General features: G+C 41.3%; 2 protein-coding genes across 9 annotated transcripts; one reads left to right on the plus strand and one right to left on the minus strand.

Moving 5' to 3' along the window:
- Window positions 1–70: 70 nt before the first annotated feature.
- Window positions 71–9,536, minus strand: bap1 (BRCA1 associated deubiquitinase 1). 4 transcript variants are annotated; one of them, XM_076884062.1, is made up of 17 exons: window positions 9,501–9,536; window positions 8,016–8,045; window positions 7,867–7,921; window positions 7,641–7,773; window positions 6,162–6,281; window positions 5,911–5,972; window positions 5,648–5,790; window positions 5,238–5,316; window positions 5,017–5,140; window positions 4,508–4,649; window positions 4,233–4,408; window positions 3,251–3,384; window positions 2,670–3,133; window positions 2,310–2,542; window positions 2,035–2,127; window positions 1,223–1,295; window positions 71–873 (listed from the first exon to the last, which is right to left on the minus strand). In XM_076884062.1, the coding sequence occupies exons 4-17, from the start codon at window positions 7,656–7,658 to the stop codon at window positions 740–742; spliced, it is 1,995 nt and encodes a 664-aa protein (XP_076740177.1). In that variant the 5' UTR covers window positions 7,659–7,773; window positions 7,867–7,921; window positions 8,016–8,045; window positions 9,501–9,536; the 3' UTR covers window positions 71–739. The 4 variants fall into 4 exon arrangements, with proteins under 4 accessions (XP_076740177.1, XP_076740176.1, XP_012773942.1 ...); XM_076884061.1 differs by lacking the exon at window positions 9,501–9,536 and adding an exon at window positions 8,831–8,910; XM_012918488.5 differs by lacking the exon at window positions 9,501–9,536 and adding an exon at window positions 8,308–8,532 and having other exon boundaries at window positions 2,310–2,539.
- Window positions 8,666–21,843, plus strand: rad54l2 (RAD54 like 2). Of its 5 annotated transcripts, none has more exons than XM_076884058.1 (22): window positions 8,666–8,787; window positions 10,933–11,131; window positions 11,280–11,583; window positions 11,671–11,807; window positions 11,904–12,047; window positions 12,145–12,377; window positions 12,501–12,683; window positions 12,820–12,953; window positions 13,028–13,224; window positions 13,651–13,993; window positions 14,101–14,278; window positions 14,447–14,677; window positions 14,787–14,905; window positions 15,157–15,275; window positions 15,555–15,654; window positions 15,754–15,959; window positions 16,352–16,527; window positions 17,898–18,094; window positions 18,394–18,572; window positions 18,648–18,737; window positions 18,820–18,915; window positions 19,934–21,843. In XM_076884058.1, exons 2-22 carry the CDS (start codon window positions 10,984–10,986, stop codon window positions 20,938–20,940), a joined length of 4,521 nt encoding a protein of 1,506 aa, XP_076740173.1. In that variant the 5' UTR covers window positions 8,666–8,787; window positions 10,933–10,983; the 3' UTR covers window positions 20,941–21,843. The 5 variants fall into 5 exon arrangements, with proteins under 5 accessions (XP_076740173.1, XP_004548558.2, XP_004548559.2 ...); XM_004548501.4 differs by lacking the exon at window positions 8,666–8,787 and adding an exon at window positions 8,919–9,086; XM_004548502.4 differs by lacking the exon at window positions 8,666–8,787 and adding an exon at window positions 8,919–9,086 and having other exon boundaries at window positions 18,823–18,915.
- Window positions 21,844–22,604: the final 761 nt, after the last annotated feature.

Here is a 22,604-nt window from a genome sequence, read left to right on the forward strand (position 1 = left end):
TAGGCAAGCCAATAAACAGATACGCCTCCAAAGAGACACTTTAATCTTTGCTAAAATGACAATAACTTAATTTCCTTTTTTAAATTTTTATTATTTGCAGGACAAACTGTACATATATATCCAGAGACCCTCGATTGAAAAAGACATTCCAGTGAAGAGAAAAACGTGATGAATCAGTCTGTGAGTGACTGTGCCATTGAGGTCTTAACTGTCCATATATATTACAATGATTACAAGTCTATTTTTTATGTTATATAGTGAAGTTGCTTCACTGGATATGCTGAAGTGCTGAGAATGACTAAAACATAGGCTTTATTGTCCAAACATTCAATACTTTAAATACTTCATTGGCACTGTGAAAACGTCAAAGAGGGATACAACTGAGGAAATGCTGACTTGTTGTTACAAAAGTTTAGTGATATATAGAATTTTATAGAAATACAGAAGAAAACCATTTATTGTACTGACCACACAAAACTGTAGAGAATTTAAAAAAAAAAAAAAGCATCCAGCTTCACTTGGGACATGCCCTTTTTTTTTTTTCCCCAGAGGCTGCATATAGCAATGGCACAGGTGGAAAATGTTACATTAAGTCTAAAATAGCATGTACAAATATGATAAAAGAAATTAACAAAAACGCAGCAATAACCTGCCTTCAGGAGAATGTTTCAGGAGTGAAGCCCCGCCCCCAATCCCATGGTGATTGCTTGCTGCTCTCAGAAGTTATGATTGTTCGTGTTTACTGGCGTTTGGCTTTATAAGGTCGGGAACGTTTCCTTCTATCGGGCTTCCTCTGTTTGTGCAAGCGGCCAATGCTCACTCCCTGCCGACGACGCACAGATATGTTCTGCTCCACAAGGCTAGCCAACATGCCTGCACAGGAATACCAGCAAAAGTTACAAAAATACCAACACGGCGCTTGTGTTTTGTTTGTTTGTGTAGAAAAATGTGTACTTCTGATTGAATGGGCACACAACTGAGTGCTTCTCATTTTGTTCTCTCATTCCTAAGATTCTTATTCTTAGTAAATACAGAAAAATGACTGACACTTTATATGAAGACATTCATAAATGTGGTAGGATTTAACTTGTACACAGTACTAGTGACCACTGAGAATTTATGGAATATAAATGAAATCTCAAGAGTTCCTAAAGGCTGGTTTAGACAGGAAGGGAAAAGGAATGCAAGATAAACTGTGATGGAATATGGCAATCAGCTTTACCTTCTTGGGCCAGCATTGATATAAAGGTGCAGATAAATTCATCATAATTGTGGGTTCTTCTTTGATCATCGATCTGAACACATGGAGGTAAAAAGAGAGAGAGATTTGATTATAATTGTATGTTTTTAAAAATGAGTCAAATAAATGATGTTAAATTTCTGTGAAAAAGTCTTCAACCACCCCTGATTTGTATTAGATTTTGCTAAGAAAATGGTAAAGCAGTGCAGTGTTTTACTGAAGCATGTGCAGAATGCATGGAAATACAGTATATACGGTAAAAACAGTCTGTTGAAAGTCAATATTTGCTATGACCACTTAAATTTTTCAACACGCCCTGAACTCTTAGGCAGTTTTCTTGTAATGTCATGTTAAAAAAAACAAAAAACAAAAAAAAAAAAAAACTGAAGCTCTTGTCAATTAGAAGCTTTCCAGATGGTAATACATGGTGGATGAAAAGCTAAAAGGTACTTTTAGATATGCTACACACTACTTTTAGCTACAGATGACTACAGACACTAACTGTTTAACCTTCCTCTTTAGCATTTTTCATAGATTCACCCAAAGAAATTTGAATTAATGATGTGTTTTTGTGACAGGCTGCTAGTAAAGAAAAGTTGTTTACTATGTTTACACACAACACTGGATCATCCTTTGAGTTAGATGCCTTTTTATGCTTGAATGATTCATAGGTCAGTGTTAAGTGGCTTAAAAAATGAAAAGAAAAAGCACAAGCTTTTTTTGGCTTATTTGAAGCAACATATGAACAAAGGGGCAGTCTGAGACTTGTCACAGAACTGAAAACAAAAACCTACTTTGTATTTCTTCCTCTTTTCCACCTCTTCCTTTAGATGCACCTCATAATTGGCAATGTCAGCCTCTACACACTTGAGCAGTGCAAGCAGCTCCTGCAAAAGACAGAAAAATAAGACACTTTGTGTGTTCTAACATACGTGACTGGCAACGGCTCATTAATTGTCAGCACAAGCAAAAAGAAAAGTACTGTGACATAAAGATAAGTTGCGGGGGTTGATAAACATGAGTAACAGTGTACACAGTGGAATAAATCCTGGTGATTTTATGGACTTACTTTGGGTGAATACTTATCCCCAAGAGGCTTGCTGTCTGCAGGAGTTTCCACGGTGTTGAGCCTTTCCTTGCCTGGTTTCACCTCAGCTCTATCTGTGCTCCCTTCTTCCTTCTTCACCTCTGCAGACGGTCCCTCATCTCCTCCTTTCACGCCTTCCTTTCCATCTGCCTGCTCTTTGTCTTTCAACTTCTCAGGAGTGCTGGGTCTCTTTGTGCCATCAGCAGCCGAATCTGCTGTACAGGTGACACATGTGTTTACTTCCATGTCTAAAATTATTTACATACTTGAACTGAAAGGATTACCTGAACAGAGGCTTTTAAACTACCTAATGTAAAGTCATTAATGACCCTGTCTACTCACCAGATGGAGGGAGAGTATAGATGGTTCCATCCTCCTGTAGATGTAGCAGGGCCACACTGACAGAGGGGCCGAGCTCCCGTACGGCACGGTTATGTCTGGAGTCGAGCCTCAGCATCTCATCTTCTCCAAACAGCACGCGAGACAGATGGGAAGCGACCGGACTGGATGGGCGTGTGGCAGCCTGGGAGCGAGCCGGAGAGCGCAAGGGGGAGTTAAAGGCGCTGCCAATCTCAGAGGCTGTATCAGTGCTCTCGTTGCTGGGTGTGGGGGAAGGTTGTGAAGCAGATGTGATGCAAATGCCCCCGGTGCGACCCTCAGTGCGGACAGACAGAGGTGTATTCAGGGCATCTTTTCTTTGAGCCTCCTTTTTTAGTTTCTCAGCCAAAACACTGAGGGCAATCTGGCTCTCCATTCCAGTCGCAACCCGTCCCGTCCTCGAGCGTAGGCTTGCCTTCCGCCTAAACCTAAAAAGAAAGAGTGACATTTACAAACACAGATTAAAAGAGCTTTAGCTTCAGGTCGGATCACAACAGGAAAAATAAAACAAAATCATCCGCCAGAAACAAATCTCCAATACTTGCCTGCTGGATGTCCCTGCAGAGCCAGTCATCTCTTCCTCCTCCTCATCATAGTCATCTTCATCATCTGAGTAAGGGGGTTGAGGAGGGCCTGGCATCCGAGAGCGTCCGACACCAGCCGCAAGATCTTCCTCCTCCTGTCAACCAGAGTGTTTAATAAAGTGCCACAAAATTAGCCCCGCTCCCCCTTTTTTTTTTCTTTTTCTAAGAATGTTTTTAAAGGAAATGTAAAGGCCCTAAAATAAAATCTGTAAAGTGAGTTAAAAGTTTAAGTGCAGAGCTAGCATGTTTTTAAATAGCAGCAGCTTTTTAAATAAGGCCCAGTGTGCCGGACACACGACACTTTAGAGAGTGCAGGATGCAGAGAAGCAAGAAAAGAGAGAAAGCTTTACATAATTTGGCATAATATAGTTTCCATAATATTCGCCACCTAACTCTTGACTCTACTGCATGAAACAGCTAAATTGGAACCATTTCTATAAGCATCCACATAAACTGCTACATAATTCACATTTCAAGGGAAAAGGACAATAAACATTAAAAAAAAAAAAAAAATCCAAGTTACCCTTTACCTTATAACGGCAAAGTGTGTAAACTGTGTGTCACTGTGATCTCATTGTTTGCTTGTTTTTTGTCACATATTTGAATAAACTCAACGTCTCTGAGGCTTAAATCAGTGGCCGGACAAAAAAAACAAAAAACAAAAACCCAAAACAGTCATACATTACAATAAAAATATCTAAAATGGCCACATAGATGATGGCTGTTCATTCCGTCTTCTTCTCCTTTCAGCTGCTCACTTTAGATTTCCCACCAGCAGATCATCTGCCTCCATCTCACCCTATCCAAAGCATCCTCCTCTGTCACACCAACCCTCTACACATCCTCGGTCTCTACGTGAACCTTCTCTGTGGTCTTCCTCTTTTCTGTGCTAAAAAAAACGAAAATGCTAATTAGCTAAACACTTCTCTGACCCACTTCTTACCTGCATTGGAGACTTGGCATAGTTGTGGTTGTCCAGAAAGGCAGGCAGACGTTGAACAATGGGATTGGAACTAGTGACTTGCTGGGAACCTCCTCCGGTGGGGACTGGTGGTTTGCCCATGACCTTAGTGTTTCCTGACGAGCTAGTGGTGTCCTTGGACTGAACCCCTGAGTCGTCTGTTGTATATTTATGCTTCGGTTTAAAGTTTGAGCCGACTACACATTTTAAAGGAATAAATTAGAATGAAATAGCAGAAAGAGAGCCGACCGCTTTACCTGAAGATGCGTGTTCACCTCCTTGGGATGTAACTGGGTCTGCATCTACTTCTTTCTTGACTGTGACGCTGCTTTCATCTGGAGAGGAAGAGCCTTGCTGCTTCTTGTCATGGACAAGCTCGGGCTGGGTGAGCCGGATCATCTGATTGGTGCGACAACATATTTTAATTGCATTCTCAAAAGAAAAAACAAAAACAAAAAAAGTCCATACATTTATTTTATGCGGGCTCTTCTTTTGGAGATCTTCCTCCCATTACAGCGGGAGGGTAACCAGATTTTTGGGTCTCAATCTGTAGTATTGCACAGTACCTTACGGTATAAGGCAGCTATAGTTTACTGTACACCGATGCTGTAAAATTAAAATTAAACATTTTAGCCCCATGCATTTCTTTTAAAATTTTCCCTTGGACAATAAAAAAAAAACAAAAAAAAACTTGAAGGCTAATATGCTCTCAGTTAATTGGACTTTGGGGATTGTAATTGGCCTGCAATCAAACTCAATTCCTGACCTTCTGTAGACCCTCCAGCACAGTCTGTCGATTTCGTTTTAATATTTCCAGCTTGGACTCGTACTTCATTCTGCGGTCAGGCACCACTGCCATCAGGTTAAAGCGGATATCATGGTATGGTTCGCTGAAAAAAAAGCAGTGCAGCAGCATAATAATGAAGCCTTAAGGGTGACTGTAAAGCTAAAGCACAGCTACTTGAAGCTAACTGATTTAGGACTCACCCAGCAGTGGCCAGTCCAATCCTCTCCATAATAACACGCCGTGCCTTATCAGTCCATTCCTCCTCCTCACCCCAGGGTCCTGAAATATTGTGGTGGGTTATAGTTCATTTAAACAGCAATTTCCATAAAGTGAGTGCTCAACAACAGCATGGTTCAGTTCAGTTTAAAAAAAAACAAAAAACTTCCATACGGAGAAATTAAAGGAGAGTCAATTTGTTTTGTTTGCATGATTACTTCAGAAAAGGCACTGCTTTATTTAAGACACCAAGAACTCTCGGTCAGTGTTTGCATTTAGCATAGACTCTCAAACAACCAATGAGGTTATCCTGGAATTCAGACTCTTTAATGGATTAAAATAAATAAATAAAAAATAGAATAATGAAAGAAAAAAAAAGTCTCCCGAGTCTCACCGTGGTCAATGGGATAAGCCTTGAGCCCATCAAGCTCAAAGAGGCGGTCTTTGATGGGCACATAGCTAACAAAGTGGAAGGCTTCCATGGTCCGCACTGCACTGATCCCGTTCTGTTTTTCTGGCAAGTGCCTAGGCTCCGGTCTCCATAGAAACACGGAAAGAAAGCTTGAGAAACTGACGAATGCACAAAGCTTGACATCTCCCACAGTGTGGCAGACCAATCACAGAAGATTTGAGAAGGAATCACTGACTGAAACCAACCTGGCATGGCTGTTATGTGCTCTAGCAAGCTCTGGGGCATTTCCTATTGCATAACCTTTGCTCTGAAATATACATAATTGAGAGTTACACATGACGATACGGAAGAAGCAGTTCACTGTTGACAGAAACGTAAAAAGCATGTTTAGGTTACCTTAATTAATACATCCCCCACAGTAACCACAGTAAGCTACTTATATGATTTTTTTTTTTGAATGAATAGAAAGGGCCAGTGAGTGAGAGGGACAACTTACTTCTGGACTAAAGCCTTTTGTAAAAGCTTTCATGCGACTAAGGGTGGTGCCAAGCTCAACTCCACTGCAGTTCAGAAGAACACTCAGCAAAGCATGGGTGGCGCATGAATTCGGTATCAGCTAGATATAAAAGTGACAACAAGCACACATGTAAAATTAGACCACCTTATTCTTTTTTTACTTTATAGTAACATATGAAAGTGTAGATGTGGATTTTAAAGGGCTGGAATCTAAATGTGTTAAAGGGCTTCTTTTGTTTTGGGTCACTTGTGATTGAATCCAGTTTTGAAGTTCAGTTTTTCTGTTCTGTGGTTTTGTAAGCATGTTATTTACAGGGTACTTAACAAAATTACATTTTTTAACAAATGATAAAATCTTTAGTTGATTAACAGCATTTGATCAAAAGAACAAAGATATAAAATATACAGAAAATATTTTAGTTAACTTTTTTAAAATTAAATACTAAACACAGCGAGCAGGCCTAACATTATGACTCTCTGGCTAGTATAGCATTGGCTCCCTGACCCCCTGAAAGTGTGCTGTGCTATCTGGCACAGAGATGGCCTCAAACCAAGGTTAGTGGTACATGTCAACGTAACATCCACATGAATGGCAGGACCAAAGGTTTCCCAGCAGAACATTGCTTAACACATTACACTGCGTCTGCTGGCTTGACTTCTCCCTATCCAGACATCCACATTATGTAAAAGAAAACATGGTTGGACAAAACTCCCTTCCTCCATTGCTCTGTGGTCTAGTTCTGATGCTCTTATGTCCATTGTTGGCACTTTCAGTGATGGGAAAGAGTAAGCATGGCTACCCTGACTATTCTGCGGCTATGCAGGCTTTGTTTTGGAGATGCCCTGACCCAGTCATCTAGCGATCACAATTTGGTTCCTGTAAAACTCACTCAAATCCTTGTGCTTGCCTATTTTCCTGATTCTAACAAATCAACAATGGGGACAAAATGTTCACCTGCTCCCTAATAAATCCCACAAACTAACAGGTGCCATAATGAAAAATAATCATTGTTCGCATGATCTCTCAGTGGTCATAATGTTATGCCTGATCGGTGTACATCTACATATTATCTATTATATAAAAAATGCAAATAATGCAATTTATGACCCAAACTTTGTTCGAGCACTAAGTTATATCCAGCTTTAATTACCATTAACAAAAATAATTCTTTTAGTCAACTGCACAAAAAAAGTTCATTTTTACAAGTTTACAGAAAATGTATGCTATTTGTCCTGGTTTTTGTAACTTAAATGAATAAAAATTAAATGACAAAAATTAAATAATTTTTAGTTACACACACACACACACACAATATACATTAATTTTGCTCACCTGTGAGAAAGAACTAGTCTAGTTAGAGAGTGGGCAAACTTTATAGCTTGACACCTCATACGGAATTTAAAACAAGCCTAACAGCTTTAAATGTTGTCATAATACTACTACGAGAAAAGCACTCACCTGATGAGCAAAAAACATATCATTTACAATTTCCTCATCAATGACTGACGTTTCATCCACCAGTGTATTAACTTTCCTCCTGGATCTACGTTCCTCAATCCACTTGAAGAGGAAGATAAAGCCATAGACTGGGCTGAAAAATATAAATATAAAATACATGAATCCATTTAGACAGTTTGAGTGCTAAACCCAGATTTGCCCCGAATGATCCCCCAAAATCACAGACCTCTGACATTTGCTTTGGAGATCATAGATTTCCTCCACCTGTACCCCCTTGACACCTACGAAATAGAAACACAAGGAAATAGCATGATTTGTTTTAGGAGGACTCCACAGATCTACTGGTATTCACTGAAAACCAGCACAGCTACTCACCGAAATCTTCCACCAGCAGAGTGAACAGTCCTGCAATTATAAAGCATTTAAGGTTCAATAACGAAAAATAAAAACAGACAACACATGCCACTTTCACTGCTATCCTCTCTCTTTATATTCAATGTTTCGCCCGTCTTTACTGACATGACCATCTTGCACAACACAAAGCCTATTGGCATCCTACTTGCAAAGGTTTTAAACTCGTATTAGTTCATTGAAAAGCTAAATTGTGCCTCTGGCTTCATGTGGGAGCTAACGTTAGCTAGCTACGCGGTCCGTCGAAATTGCTCACCCGGATCGCTCTCGAGCTCTAGCCACCCTTTATTCATATTTGCATCTATGGGCAGCAGACTAATATCTAAGAGGTTCTCCAGTCCATGTCAGAACGTAGGGTGGAAATCTTAGCCGTATCCATTAACAAATCCGCTGTGTAGAGTCCCTAGGTAAACACAATAGAAAGAAGCCTCCTACATAATACGCGAACAAGAAATGACGGTTCGTCGCGAAAAACAGTCCGACTGGCAACTTCCTGAGCGAGAGCAACGACGAGCGGTCAACCAGGCATGGCGATAACGTCTAACATAACATAACCCATAAAAACTACACATAGAATTGTATAAATATCAGCGAGTTTGATGCTATGATTTAAACCATGAAACCTTCGGGGAAACAACCAGGTCCCTGATTATAATAGTAGCGACTATAAAACCGCGACGTTTGTCCAAAAGCAGCAGTAGAGGACCAAAATTTGGGGGGGGGGGGCATCTTTAATGTGAGTACAATAAACAGAACTATGGTTACATTAATAAGCTTACTGTAATGCGTAATATCCTAACCCAAAACTGCAAGTAAGAACGGATACCACGACCCCTGGGAAATCCGGCTAGTTAGTCGGAACGCAAGTTAGAGTAGTCTCTACGGGGACAGTATTTATGGTCACACTGGAAAAAATTGGAAATTAGCAACGTTTTATCAGTGCATTTACACAATTACCGTGCTTATTTGATTGAGTAATAGTTATATGCACTAACATACTGGCGTCTTAAACAGCACAGTGTCCGCTTATATAAGGTAAGCTCAAGTTTACGTTTAAATGACGCGTCTTAGTTAGCCGAGTGTGTTAGCTTTTCTCTAAGATGAGTTAGCATTAGCTGCTGGGACGTTACACCTACACAGTATTAGATCGCTATCTCGCCCGAACAGAGCAGTCGGTTCTGCAAAAAAAGCCGCTGCTCTTCCAGCACAAGTCACAGATGGGTCTCAGCCCGTCCCACCTCTGCCGCTCATGGGCCGTGGAGGTTACCGCTGACCCTCGGGGGCTGAAAATGCGTTTGTTGTTGTGTAATTAGCTAGCACATTGGTCTGCTAACATAGCCGACAAACAGTAACATTTTTTGTGGATGCAGTAATGCAGCCCAACAATAAGCCGTCTGACGACAGGTGCTTGATGTTAATCTTTTAAAAGAAAAATGCATAACATCTTACAGAGGTGGCTGCAAGCTGTCGCCATCCCGGGCTTAGAAGCCTTTTGGAAAGAGGGGGAGGGGGTTCGGGGTTTTTCTCCCGTGTGAATGAATACTCGTATTAATTTCATCTATGGACCCGGAAGGTAATAAAACAAGAAATACGAAAGCTGAAAACGAAGTATATAAGAACTGAACCTAATTTCTGTCCTTCAGACAGACTGTAAACGCTAAACTTGTGAAGTTCTCCGGTATCAGACATCAGGTCTGCAGCCTTGACTTCACCTAGTGAACACGTTTTTTGTTTTTTTTGTTTCTTTTTTTATTTTTTGCAGAACTTAATAACAGCTTCATTATCATTGAACATGTACCGCGCTGTCCTCTAATTGTTGACGATCATTGTACGATTGAGTCTTTTAAAAACGTTTAATGTAGTTATGGCTTTTGGATAAAAGACGCACAAAACAAAATCAAACCTTTGTTTTTTATGTCCTGAAACGTCTGGGCTGCAGTTCAAACTGAATGTGTCAACAACGGGATGCCTTTTTTGTGATGCTCTGGGTTTTGTTTTTTTGTTTTTGTTTTTTTTAGTTGATGTTAAGTATAAACCTCTTTTAGAGAAGGGAGACCCTTTGGAAAGCTTTCCTCTCTACCGCTGTGCAGCTAACCACACACAGTCACAGTATAATGAAATTTATAAAAGTATAATGCATAATGAAAGGACACAAGTTTTGGGATGAGGCAAACTTATTGCAGGATTATTTAAAAGAATTCAGATTTCTGTCTTAGATTTTGAAACAGTTGAATGTGTCCTTTTTATGGCCTATTTCTCCTTTGAATAGTGTTTATTGCTCTATCATTGCAAGATTATGAGATGGAGAGAGGAACAAATCCAGGTTAAGTAAAGAGGAACCACAACTCAATGGCAAATAAGTTTTTTTACACTGTTTTAACAATATTTACTGTAAAAACATGTAAAGGTCTCTGTAAAATACATAGCTGCTCTTGGTTTGTAAATATATGTCTCAAAGTGCACAGCACTGTGAAAAAGTACTTTCCATCTTTCTGATTTTGTTTTTTTGCCCCATTCTTCTTTGTAGAATTGTTTTAATTCAGCACAGTGGAGGGTTTTTGATCATAAACAGCCTGTTTAAGGTGATACCAAAGCATATCGGTCTGCTTTAAAATAGTTTTTCACACAGGGCAGGTAGGTTTGGATAGCTTTCTTTCTTTAATAAAAGCATTTTGAATTTACTTTGGTTAATATATACTGTATATATTTTGGATTATCTGAAACATGTATGCAAAAATCAGGAAGGGGATAAATACTTTTTCATGTCACTGTACATTCCACATGTTCTGGTTCCAACAATGCAGGGGATTTCTTTTTTCTTTTTTTGCTAACTTATCACCTTTGTTGTAATGTAAAGATTGGATGTGCCTCATTATTGCAGGGCTCCTGATGAAGGTGTGCAGGTAATACTTTGAGAGCCCCGTAAGACGCCATGTCTGAAGAGGCAATTTCAGAAAGTGACCTGGAGGCCAGCCTTAACAGTGAAGAGGAGTATTTAGAAAATGAGGAAGAGGAAGACAATGAAGACATGGAGGAAGATGAGGATGAAAATGATGGAGATGATGAAGACGACAGTGTTGGTATGTGACAAATTAACTTTGTGCTTTTACCTCTTAATATTCAGATTCATTTCAGGCATCAAATTCAGCAGTTTTGTTCTCTTAAGCCAAAGATCTGTAGCAAATATTAACTAGTATTCAACTTCATTACTGGCTGCTCCCTTGTTAGATCGACCTGCGAGTGCCCAGAGCCGGACAGAAACGGGTCAGGATGACAGGGACTCCACCTCAGCTACCTCCGGAGAGCCTTCTTCCGAGCCTCCATCTCAGCCTGCATCCCGCCCATCCTCCAGGGCCCCTTCCAGACCTGCCTCTCGTTCTCCAACAAGCCCAGAGAACTCGAGCAAGAGTGGGCCGCCTTCCAGCAAAACAAAGAAACAGAAAGCCTCTAAACTGAACAAATCCTCAAAGTCTCTGAAAGGCTCCAAACCTTCAAAGCCATCTAAGCCTGCACACATGAGGAAGAATATCAGGTACAATTATGTTTCTATGATTTCTAGGTATATTTCCTAATAAATCTTTGCTTGTGTGTAACCAGAAAGTTTTCTCTGTGCTTATAGAAAGCTGCTGAAAGAGGATCAGCTAGAGGCTGGAACCAAGGCTGCTCAGCAGGAAGAGATGGAGAGGCGGAAACGTCTGGAGCAGCAGAGGAAGGACTTTCCTACACCAGCTCCAGCTGTCCCTGACTCTCAACTAGGTGACTTTCTAAGACTGAATTGTAAACAGTATTTCAGTTTGGCAGCTTTCATAATACTCAGTTTCTAAGTTTCCCATTCCCTTTCCATCTTTCCAGCAGTGGAGACTGCTTCAATTTTAGGAGAAGTGTCTCACTTAGTCCCTGGTCTCCTGAGCAAGCAGGATGTGATCTGTCTGGACAGCAGTGGTGAAGAAGATGAAAAAGCGGAGCCAACGTTGCCCGGACTTCCCATTAGAGATGGTGAGATTGATGATAGTTCTGTGCAGTTGTAATTTCTTATTTCCAAGTTAATTTCGATGATACTAACCCAATGTTTACTTCACCAATGACTTCACAGATGTAATTGAGCTCAGTTCTGGGGACGAAGACGCCCTGCAGATAAGCAGTGAGTCGGCTGATGAAGATCCTGATGGTGCCCATGGGACAGAGGAGAGCAGTGGAGCACACATCAACGATGATCTGAACCTGCCTGATGTTCAAGGTCGAGTGCTGGTTAATATCAATCACCCTGCAGAGGAGAAAGACATTTTCCTGGCCCCACAGCTGGCCAGGGCTGTCAAACCTCATCAGGTATAGCTGCCATCTCATACAGCTCATATGCTTGCAGAGCATAAATCTTTGGTAACATTAAAAAAAAAAAATCATAGTCCAGCTTGTTTTATTGCTTAACCTTTTCTTTTCTTCATCTCTAAGATCGGGGGAATCCGGTTTCTCTATGATAACCTCATTGAGTCTCTGGAGCGCTATAATACCAGCAGTGGCTTTGGCTGCATCCTTGCTCACAGCATGGGGCTGGGCAAAACATTGCAAGTCATTTCCTTTATTGACATCCTGCTGAGGAACACTGAGGCCCACACTGTGCTTGCTATTGTCCCTGTGAGTAATCAGTGTATACGGGGTTTAAAAAAAAAAAAAAAAAGTAGTTATGTAAGTTGCACATTAATGTTTCCTGAAATAACAGTTATGTTAGGATTAAAGTAACATTCCACATTTTTTGTTTCCTTCATACAAGGTGAACACACTTCAGAACTGGCTAACAGAGTTTAATCTCTGGCTCCCACCTCAAGAAGCCCTCCCCCCTGACACCAACCCCACATTCGTCACTGGCCGCACATTCAAAGTTCACATTCTCAATGATGAGCACAAGTATGTAACTTAGTGATTTGTGTGCACTGTGAAATATTTGAGCTGTTTAATCATGTTGACTATGTGACCTGCAGAACAACACTGGCCAGGGCCAAGGTTGTGGAGGAGTGGTCTAGAGATGGAGGTGTGTTGCTCATGGGTTATGAAATGTACCGGCTGCTGTCCATGAAGAAGAGCTTTGTGATGGGCAAGAAGAGGAAATCAAAGAAGCCTGCCGGACCAATCATCATTGACCTGGATGAAGAAGACAGACAGCAAGAGCTCATGAAAAGTAAGTACAAGTATAAGGAGCCGTTGGAAACTATACAAACATCTATGTAGATGTTCCTTGTCACTCTAACACTGTTTGAGTCATTGAATTGGACCTTATGACCATGATCTGTTAATTGTACCCGCGGCTATACAAGGAGTCATATTGTACTACTTAATGTTACTTAGCACAAGTTCTCAGGTATCTGTGACTGTGCACAGCACCCATACAGTGAGTGAACGTGCCTTTCTACCCATGCTTGTTAACATTAGCTGATAACTTAGCACTCCCTCATCTTATCTAAATAAGTCACTTAAAGCTCAGAAAAAACTTATGGCAGCAGCGATAAAGCTAAAGCCGAGACTTCTAAACGAGCCAGTGACATGCTTCCATCTTTTGTATGCAGTTTACACTTTCATCTGTTTAATTTTCATCCTTTTTCTTCAGGTATTGAGAAGGCCATAGCACGGCCCGGCCCAGACGTAGTGATCTGTGATGAGGGCCATCGCATTAAGAACTACCACGCCAGCACATCCCAAGCCCTAAAGAACATCCGGTCCAGACGCAGGGTAGTTCTGACAGGTTACCCCTTGCAGAACAACCTTATCGAATACTGGTGCATGGTGGACTTTGTCAGACCTGACTTTTTAGGCACACGCCAGGAGTTCAGCAACATGTTTGAGCGTCCAATCCTAAATGGTCAGTGTGTGGACAGCACTCCTCAAGATGTTCGCTTGATGCGCTACCGTAGTCACGTGTTGCATAGCCTGTTGGAGGGCTTTGTCCAGCGGTAAGCTTTCAGTCAGGCTCAGAAATTGAACATTGTGAAAACGAAGCATACTAATATGGAAGTTGCTTACCTCACCACGTTCACGGGAGTGCTTTTTTTGTTTGCAGACGAGGTCACGATGTGTTGCGAGACCAGCTTCCCACGAAGGAGGAGCATGTGATCCTGGTACGGCTCTCCCCCATTCAGAGGGCACTCTATACAGAGTTTATGAAACGCTTTCGAGAAGCAGGGAACACAGGCTGGCTCGGCCTCAATCCACTCAAAGCTTTCTGTGTTTGCTGCAAGGTAAGACTATGGATTTTTTATTTTATTTTTATTTTTTACTAAAACCCCTGTTTACATTGGGGAGCTTTTTTTTTTTTTCTTCTTCTTCATCTTATCTGAGTTGCTAAGTCCTGTGTCGTCGTCGTCGTCATCATCATCATCATCATCATCATCATCTTCTCCATCTAGATCTGGAATCACCCAGACGTCCTCTATGAAGCCCTGCAGAAAGAGAATCAGGCCAACGAGCAGGACCTGGACCTCGATGACATCACTTCAGCTAGCAACCCTCGCTGCCCTGCACCCGGTGCTGGCCTCAAATCCAAAGTAGCAGACTCAAGCAACAGTAAAGTCAACAGCACTCTGCCACCACTCAATTCCTCTCAGGACAGAGCCAATCAAGTCATCACATATGAATGGGTATGTCACGAACATAGAGCTTGGCATGACATTTTTAGTGTCACTGTTTAACAAACACACAGTTTAAAATATGCCAGCAGCATGCCTAAAGGTTTGTTCTATACTTTAGGCAAAGGACATAATGTCCAACTATCAGACAGGAGTTCTGGAGAACTCTGCCAAGATGGTTCTGCTCTTCCATTTGATTGATGAGAGTGTGAGGAGAAGAGACAAGATTTTGGTCTTTAGGTAAGTCCTCTGCCCCATGCACAGGGCATTAAAGACAAATCCACCAATAAGAAGCTTATAGAAGACACTGACTGCAGTTTGCCTAATTAACCTCATTTTTCTAGGTTTTCTGCGTCTTTTCAGGTTACTTTAACAATTACCCCACATTCTGAACTTTCTTGAAAACAAACCAATTACTGGTCATAGCCATAAAAGTAAGCACACTGACTTTGCTTAGCCCTTACAATCTGTTTTTGCTGTATTTCCATTAGCCAAAGCTTGTCCACCTTGACGGTCATTGAAGACTTCTTATCAAAGAGACCCATGCCGCAGGGCATTGCCTCCACTGATGGCCAGAGCCAGAACTGGGTTCGCAACCTCAATTACTACAGTGAGTCATCCAATCTGTGCCCTCTGCAGAAAATGCGCTCTTCAACACTGAAACCTCAAAGTTGTGATTGCTTTTATTGATTTGGTGTCCCTGGCTGCAGTTTCTATAGTATTGGATTCCTCCACTCATTATATTCTTTTGTGGAGAAGACAATGTATTCTATAGGAATTTGATGAAAATGTTCCTAAACTCAGTATCTCTTCTTCACTTCACAAGTTAAAGTGTGTTCAGGTGTTTCACTGTAAAGAGATGCTATACCCCTGCTTTGTGTGTCTGCAGGACTGGATGGAAGTACATCTGCCTCAGAAAGGGAGCGGCTTATTAATCAGTTTAATGATCCAGAAAACAGCTCAACACGGGTCTTCCTGCTTTCTACCAGGTATAAATCTCTGCATTCGCTTCATTTTTTTCTCTCTCACCTTTTCTCATTAATTATTTATTTAACATTTATTTGTTATTCTTTTTTTGTGTATTTCAGAGCGGGCTGTTTGGGGGTAAATTTGATTGGCGCAAATCGCGTCGTCGTGTTTGATGCATCGTGGAACCCCTGTCACGATGCCCAGGCTGTGTGTAGGGTTTACCGATATGGTCAGAGAAAGCCCTGCCACATTTACCGCCTCGTCTGTGACTTTACCTTGGAGAAAAAGATCTACGACAGACAAGTCTCCAAACAGGGCATGTCGGGTAAGGGATTTCTTAATCTGAACAAGAGCTGTTAATCGTTACAGTGGACAGGTACTTCACTTGAGCCCTTATAAAAGCTCTGGTCTTGCCCCAGTTACACAGACCTAGAGACCAAGTAGCAACCATATACTGAAATGTGTGTTCCCTGACTGGTTGGAGTGTGCTTGTTGGTACTTCGTGTGAAATTGATCCCCAAAGCCAGAGTTACACAGGCCTAGAGACTGAGCAGTGATCTAGTGATAGCAACGGGTTACTGGCAGTTGCTACCAAGGCACTGGTTGCAACAAGGTGTATGGTGCTGCACCAAAAATTTTCTTGCCATTGCTTTGCTTTGTTACTAACATCGACTGGTATTTCTCAAATGCTGAAACTTTGTTTCTGTGCCTTTAAAGACCGTGTGGTTGATGACCTGAACCCAGTGCTTAACTTTACTCGTAAGGAGGTGGAGTCGCTGCTGCACTTCGTTGAGGAGGAGCCTGAAGCTGAGAAAATCCTTCTAGAATCCCTGGCAGTATATGAGCCAGTGATATCTCAAGCTTGTCAGCTTTATCCACGTCTCATCTCCAAGGTACTGTTGCAATAAAGTTGTTACTTATATTCCACAGACTCAAAAGCACCTCCTATTTCAAAGTACAGTAGGAGGTGTAGTTAGTGGAATGTTGTGCTATGATATATTAAAAGATAACTGTCAAATTTTCAGATTTTGCTATTGCTTAACTCATTCACTGCCAGCCATTTTCAAATCAGGTAACTCCCCACTGCCAGGGTTTTTGAGCATTTTTACTCATTTTTGAAGAGCCACAGAAAACTGTGTGTTATGATCATATAAACGCTGAACCTACCAAAATGAAGAACAGACTCTCTTCTTACATCCAAAAAAAAAAGCTTGTTTCTACCATTTTCCATTCTTTAGTAATCAGCTGTAGAAGAGAGGTGGGTTCCACCAAAAATGCCTGTTTTGACCAAAAAAAGGGAGAAAACGAGCTTTTTGTGAAAAATACATTTCAAGCAGAAAAGTGCCTTTGACACTAATATTTCTTGCTTTGTGACACCTCTAACATATAAAATAGTTTTTCACTTCTATAAAACAGAAATAACACTGAGAAAGTTTATGTTGTATCAAAACAATTTATTTACAAATATATGAAAAAATAAAATTCACTGACAAGCTGCCCGAGGTTGTATTCTGGCTCCTCCCATTGAAAAACGTAATTGACGTCTATAGACGTCAATGGCAGTGAATGAGTTAAGTAAGAATATTAAAAAAAAAAGAAAAGGGGGGGGGAAAAGCACCTCCTATTTCAAAGTACGGTAGGAGGTGTAGTTAGTGGAATGTTGTGCTATGATATATTAAAAGATAACTGTCAAATTTTCAGATTTTGCTATTGCTTAAGTAAGAATATTAAAAAAAAAAAAGAAAAAGAAAAGGGGGGGTAAAAGCAGTGGTTCTTTTTCTTATAAGCTGACTGTAAGTCCAATAAAAGCTCCCAACAAGAATTAGTTGCCAGCCAGCTCTCCTGCTGAGTTACAGCTGAACCACTGAAGAGCAAAGTCTTAACTGTGCGGTGAATGAGTAAGCAAAAGAAAAATCCATCCATCCATTCATTTTCTTAACTTCTTTACCAGTTCAGTGTCATATGGGGTCTGAAACCCTATCCCAGCTGTCATAGGACGAGAGACAAGGTACACCCAGTTTATCGCTGGGCAAATACAAGTTGGGATAGACAACCATTCATGATCACATTCACACTTATGGCCAATTTAGATCACTAGTTGACCTAATAACTCCTGATACTGTGTAAGGAGGCCATTTTTAAAAAAACATGGTACTCAGAGAGTCCTGACTGACTGCCGAGCATGTGTGGCATGTGAGAGAGCTGCCTCTTCATGAAATGCGGCATCGCTGATATTTGATTCAGTTTCAATTAATTTCAACAGCTACCTTTCCACCACGAGTCTCTGCTGGTGGACCGGAAAGAGTCGAAATTGACCAAAGCAGAGAAGAGAGCTGCTAAGAAGAGCTACGAGGATGAGAAACGAGCCTCTGTACCTTATTCCCGTCCATCATATGCCCCCTATTACCCAACCAGTGATTATCCGCTCACAAACATACCAGCATTTACCCAGCGTGGATGGTGAGTGCAAGTCTACAGTGTTTTGTTTTGCATTCATTGAATGTTAGTTTTTGATTTTCTTTTGAAGTCATTACTACACTAAGTATCTTGCATAATATAATTTAAAAAATCACTCCAGGTTCGGCAAAGTCTGAAAAAAATGGTAGCTTTGATTGCCTCTTTTTTTTTTTTAATTTTACCTGCGTTTCTCATCTCTTTCTAATGAATTTCCAAACTACAAACTGTGTGTGTGTGTGTGTGTGTGTGTGTTCATGTTCAAGTTCAAGTTCATCTAATAAGTTCAGCCTTCATATTTGCAGGCGTCCCATGACACGGCCAGATGACAAGCCCGTGGCAAGTGTCAGGCCAATTCAGTCAACACCAATACCCATGATGCCTCGCCAGGTCGGCATGGGCATGGTTGGCTCTTCCGGCAGTCTCCCTGTCAACTTTCTCCAGAAAGCCGGTGTTTACGTGCAGAGGATTGTCACCACAACAGGTTATTATGATGTTTAAATCACAATAAATAAATAAATGATCAGATATTACATCCGCCATTTGTCTGGATTCACAGATATAGTGATCCCAGGAGCCAACAGCTCAACAGATGTTCAAGCTCGAATCAGCGCAGGAGAGAGCATCCATGTTATCAGAGGATCTAAAGGTTGGTTCAGTGCTGTGTTAAGAACTCTGTGCATACAAACACTCATTTAAACGTCTCTCTTCACTTACTCTTTTCTGCAAAGCAGGTACCTACATCAGAACAAACGATGGACGAATATTTGCCATTCGATCTGGAAAGATCAGTCGACCTGTAGCCGGGGGTTCTGCTGCTTCAAGAGGTAGGGGTTTTCCTCTTCATTCAGATGTTTTGTCTCATTCATAAGACAAGTATTTCTTATCTGATTAATCAGTGGAATAATCAGTAGAACACTTGATTTCTAAAATAATCGATAGCTGCAGTCTTACACTTAATCAAATTTAGATATTTCTCTTCCGGTCTGTAATGCTGTTTATCCATCCAAGTTGGGTACATCAGACACAAGGCCCAGGGAACAAGGCCAGAATTGACCTGGCAGGGACTCCAGTCTGGCCCACCTGATGTGATTGGAGCATCTAAAGGAGGGCATAAATATTGGACTTTTAACAGTATTGTTATATAGCATTTCCTACGGATAAAGACCTCCCACATGGCTATTCATGGCCTCCTGAGAACCGAGGAAACGACTAACTTTCAGTTGGCTGGTTCTCAGAAGGATAGTACACCAAAGTAATTGAATAATAAATAAATAAATAAATAATTTTAGATGACAGTGAAAAACTGGAACTTTTCTATCTACAATAGAAAATGTAGTTTTGTTTTGCTTAGTTTTTTTTGTTTTTTTACAAAGTGTAGTTAATGTGCAGTTAAACTTCCTTAGTCTGATGGAAAAGGGAGTTTCTTTGGTCTTGCCGACTTAATATCAAAGTGGGTTGTATGTGGCCCTCGATGTAAAACAAGTTTGACATCCCTGATCCAAGTCATTTAGGTAAGACGGAGAGTATGTAGGACCTACTTTCTTTTTGGATGTATGTCTTTGATTCTTTGAGGACCACATTTCATCTTGTTCCATTATATTTAAGAGAAGTTGGACAAACTGGGGAACTGTAGAAAAAAAGGTGAATTTGATTTGAGGGTGAACTGTCCCATTAATCAGTGATCACATTTGTGCAATGCACTACATTAAGTTTTTTAACAAGATTTTCAACTTATAACTTTGTCATTTTCTTTTCAGGATTGACCTTTCAAAATTAAATTCCCCAAAGACGGGAACCCTGTATAAGACCCCTGACATGTCTGCATTTCTGTCTTCTCTACAGACACCCAGGGTTCGGGGATCCGACCAGTCAGTAATGGCTGTTCTTCCCCTGTGGATCAAAACCAACGTTCCCCCAACGACGAGCAGCGACCCTCTTCTCCCTTAGGCACGGAGATCCTCAGAGAGCTCAGCCATTACACCTCATCCACAGGCGACGCTGCTGCTGCTGGAGCAGGGAACGATTTGGCGTCGCCGTCAGACATGTCATCTGTGCCGTCGGGAGATGGAAATGCTTCACAAAACTTTCAGGCCCGCGATCTCAGTAGGCTCGGTGACGACCTTCTGAGTTCATCTTTAGAGATGCGAGGCACCAAACGCAAGAGTACTGAAAGTCAGGGAAACGCACAAATGGGAGACAAATGTACTTCTGCTGCAGCTCATTTCCCTGCGCTTTCAGGTGGGCTCAGTTTTCCTCCAGTGGGTCTGAACTCATCCCTACTTGGGAACCTTGGTCACATGAGTCACCCACTTCTAATGGCTGGTAGTGGTGGATCATCATTCCTACAAACACCAGGACAAACACTGGCTGACCTACAGACCATATTTCCCTCTGCAGGCACAGACCTACTGAGACAACCTGCCACAGGGAACGGGCACCTTCCCACCCCCTCCTCTTCCTCTCTGTCCACTATTTTCTCCTCTGCCTCTACGACCATTCCTATGTCATCTACATCCTCAGCAACAACTTCTTCCTCCCTACCATCTGGTTCTCTGCCTCGGTACTTGATGAACCCCAACATGGCTGGCCTGCTTTCACCAAGGTTCCCCCTCACCTTCAGTCAGCCATTGCTCTCTGAGCCGAGGTTGTTCTCCACGCCTCTTCTCTCAGGGTCAGGGGGGTTTTCTGCACCCAACTCCAGCTCGGCTACATCCAGCTTCCTGTCCCACTTCAACAATCCCACTTCCAGCCTGTTGGGGGCAGCTCTGACCCAACCAGACAGACATCAAAGTACAGAGAACGGCGGTGACAGTTCAGATGATGATGTTATTGAGGTGACAGGACAGTAAGTCAGGAGTCTCAGAAAGTGCTGGCAAGGCAGTTACACACATACACACCTGTTTAACCTAAAGTGCATTAGGAATGGGAATATTTAAATCTTTTATGCAACTAAATCAACGAAATTCTGTTGTACCCCCCAAAGTTGCGTGCTATTTTCTGAATTTGCTCTCAGAATGCAAATGAAGAGAAAAAAGTGCAACTTGATTAGATTGAAATGCATAAATAATAAAACGTCTCAGGAAGGATTTATGTTAATCCTGAACCTCTTAAATAGAACGAAGTTACCTGCTTTGACTTTATTTGGCAGTGTTTCACTTATGACCGAGCAAACAGTGGAACTGAATTCCCATTTCTAATGATGTCATTAAATGTCACACATCAGGACGCACACAAACAGCTCATACCTTATTGACTTTCCAGAGTCAAGAGTTACAAAATCCTCATGCTGACTGTCCCAAGTTGTTGAGCTGGAGCAGCAGAGCAGTGGGAACAGACCTTTGTCATACAGGGACCAGCCGAATCTTTCAGGGAGGCAAAACAGCCTCTTTGTGCTACGTTTTAAAGCAAGGCTATGCCTGCAGTTTTCTTTCCTCTGACTTCAAATGAAAGTGATTTGAAACTTTTTTTTTTCATGGCCAGTTTCTTATTAAAAAGTGTAACAAAACTGGAACGCTACATGCCACAATAATGAGTAACACACAGTAGCTAATGGGTGGAGGGGATTGTGAAAATCCCCAATATATTGAGAGATGATTCTTCAAGGCTCACCTTTAACAACAGGAATTTTAGGCTTTCAAGCATATTTTAGTCTTTAGCAGTTTGATAGACATTGTAGCTCCCCTGTTAAAGGATATGTGTGATACTATAATTGAACATGTTGATACTTTGTAAATAAACAGTCATTATCATTGTTTATATTGCAAGTCAATACTGTGCAGTGTGTAGATTTTGGTCGTAAGGAAATGGTTTATTAATACGGTGACAGTCATCATGATAAACCCACCCTGAGGATGCTGGGGAAGCAAATTTCTGTTTAACTTTGTATTTTTTTTTCCCTTAAAATTAAAGTGAATGTACTATCATGCTAGCCTTTGATAACACAGGGGCAGGGACATGGATTTGGACTGTGTTCTTTCATTTTTAGCCTTAAATAGACACAAAGGGGTCTTCAGTCTTAGCATTTATCTTATTTTTTACAAATCCGTCCTACTGACATTTAGACCCTCGGCGCAAAACTCAAAATACAAATTTAAGGTAGATTTTGACTGGAAGCCAAAAGGAGCTCAAACCAAGGTTTAATGTTGCTAGCTTATTCGCAGAAGCCTGTCATTTCTCCTCCATTGCAGTTCTTACTGAAGTGTCCCCACCATTTAATTCACGACTACTCAGTGAGCTTACACAACATGTAATCTCAGCTGCAGTAACTGTATTAGGGTTTTTCTTTCTGAGAACAAACGTTACCTGAGCTATAGAAACCATTGCATTCATGCAGCCTGAGAGCATCAAAATGTCGCTAACGTAGCCACCAACCATCAAACTAGATGTAACTACCCTTTCGGTACAACCGCCTGTGACTGTGGCAGAACCGGGTCAGGTGATATGGTGGCCTTACAAAACTGACAGTGCCATAATGTGGTAGCTTTTCACCTCAGTGCAGTGCAGTGTAAGTAGC

The sequence above is a fragment of the Maylandia zebra genome, linkage group LG5 (assembly GCF_041146795.1).
Source record: "Maylandia zebra isolate NMK-2024a linkage group LG5, Mzebra_GT3a, whole genome shotgun sequence".
Taxonomy (NCBI): domain Eukaryota; kingdom Metazoa; phylum Chordata; class Actinopteri; order Cichliformes; family Cichlidae; genus Maylandia; species Maylandia zebra.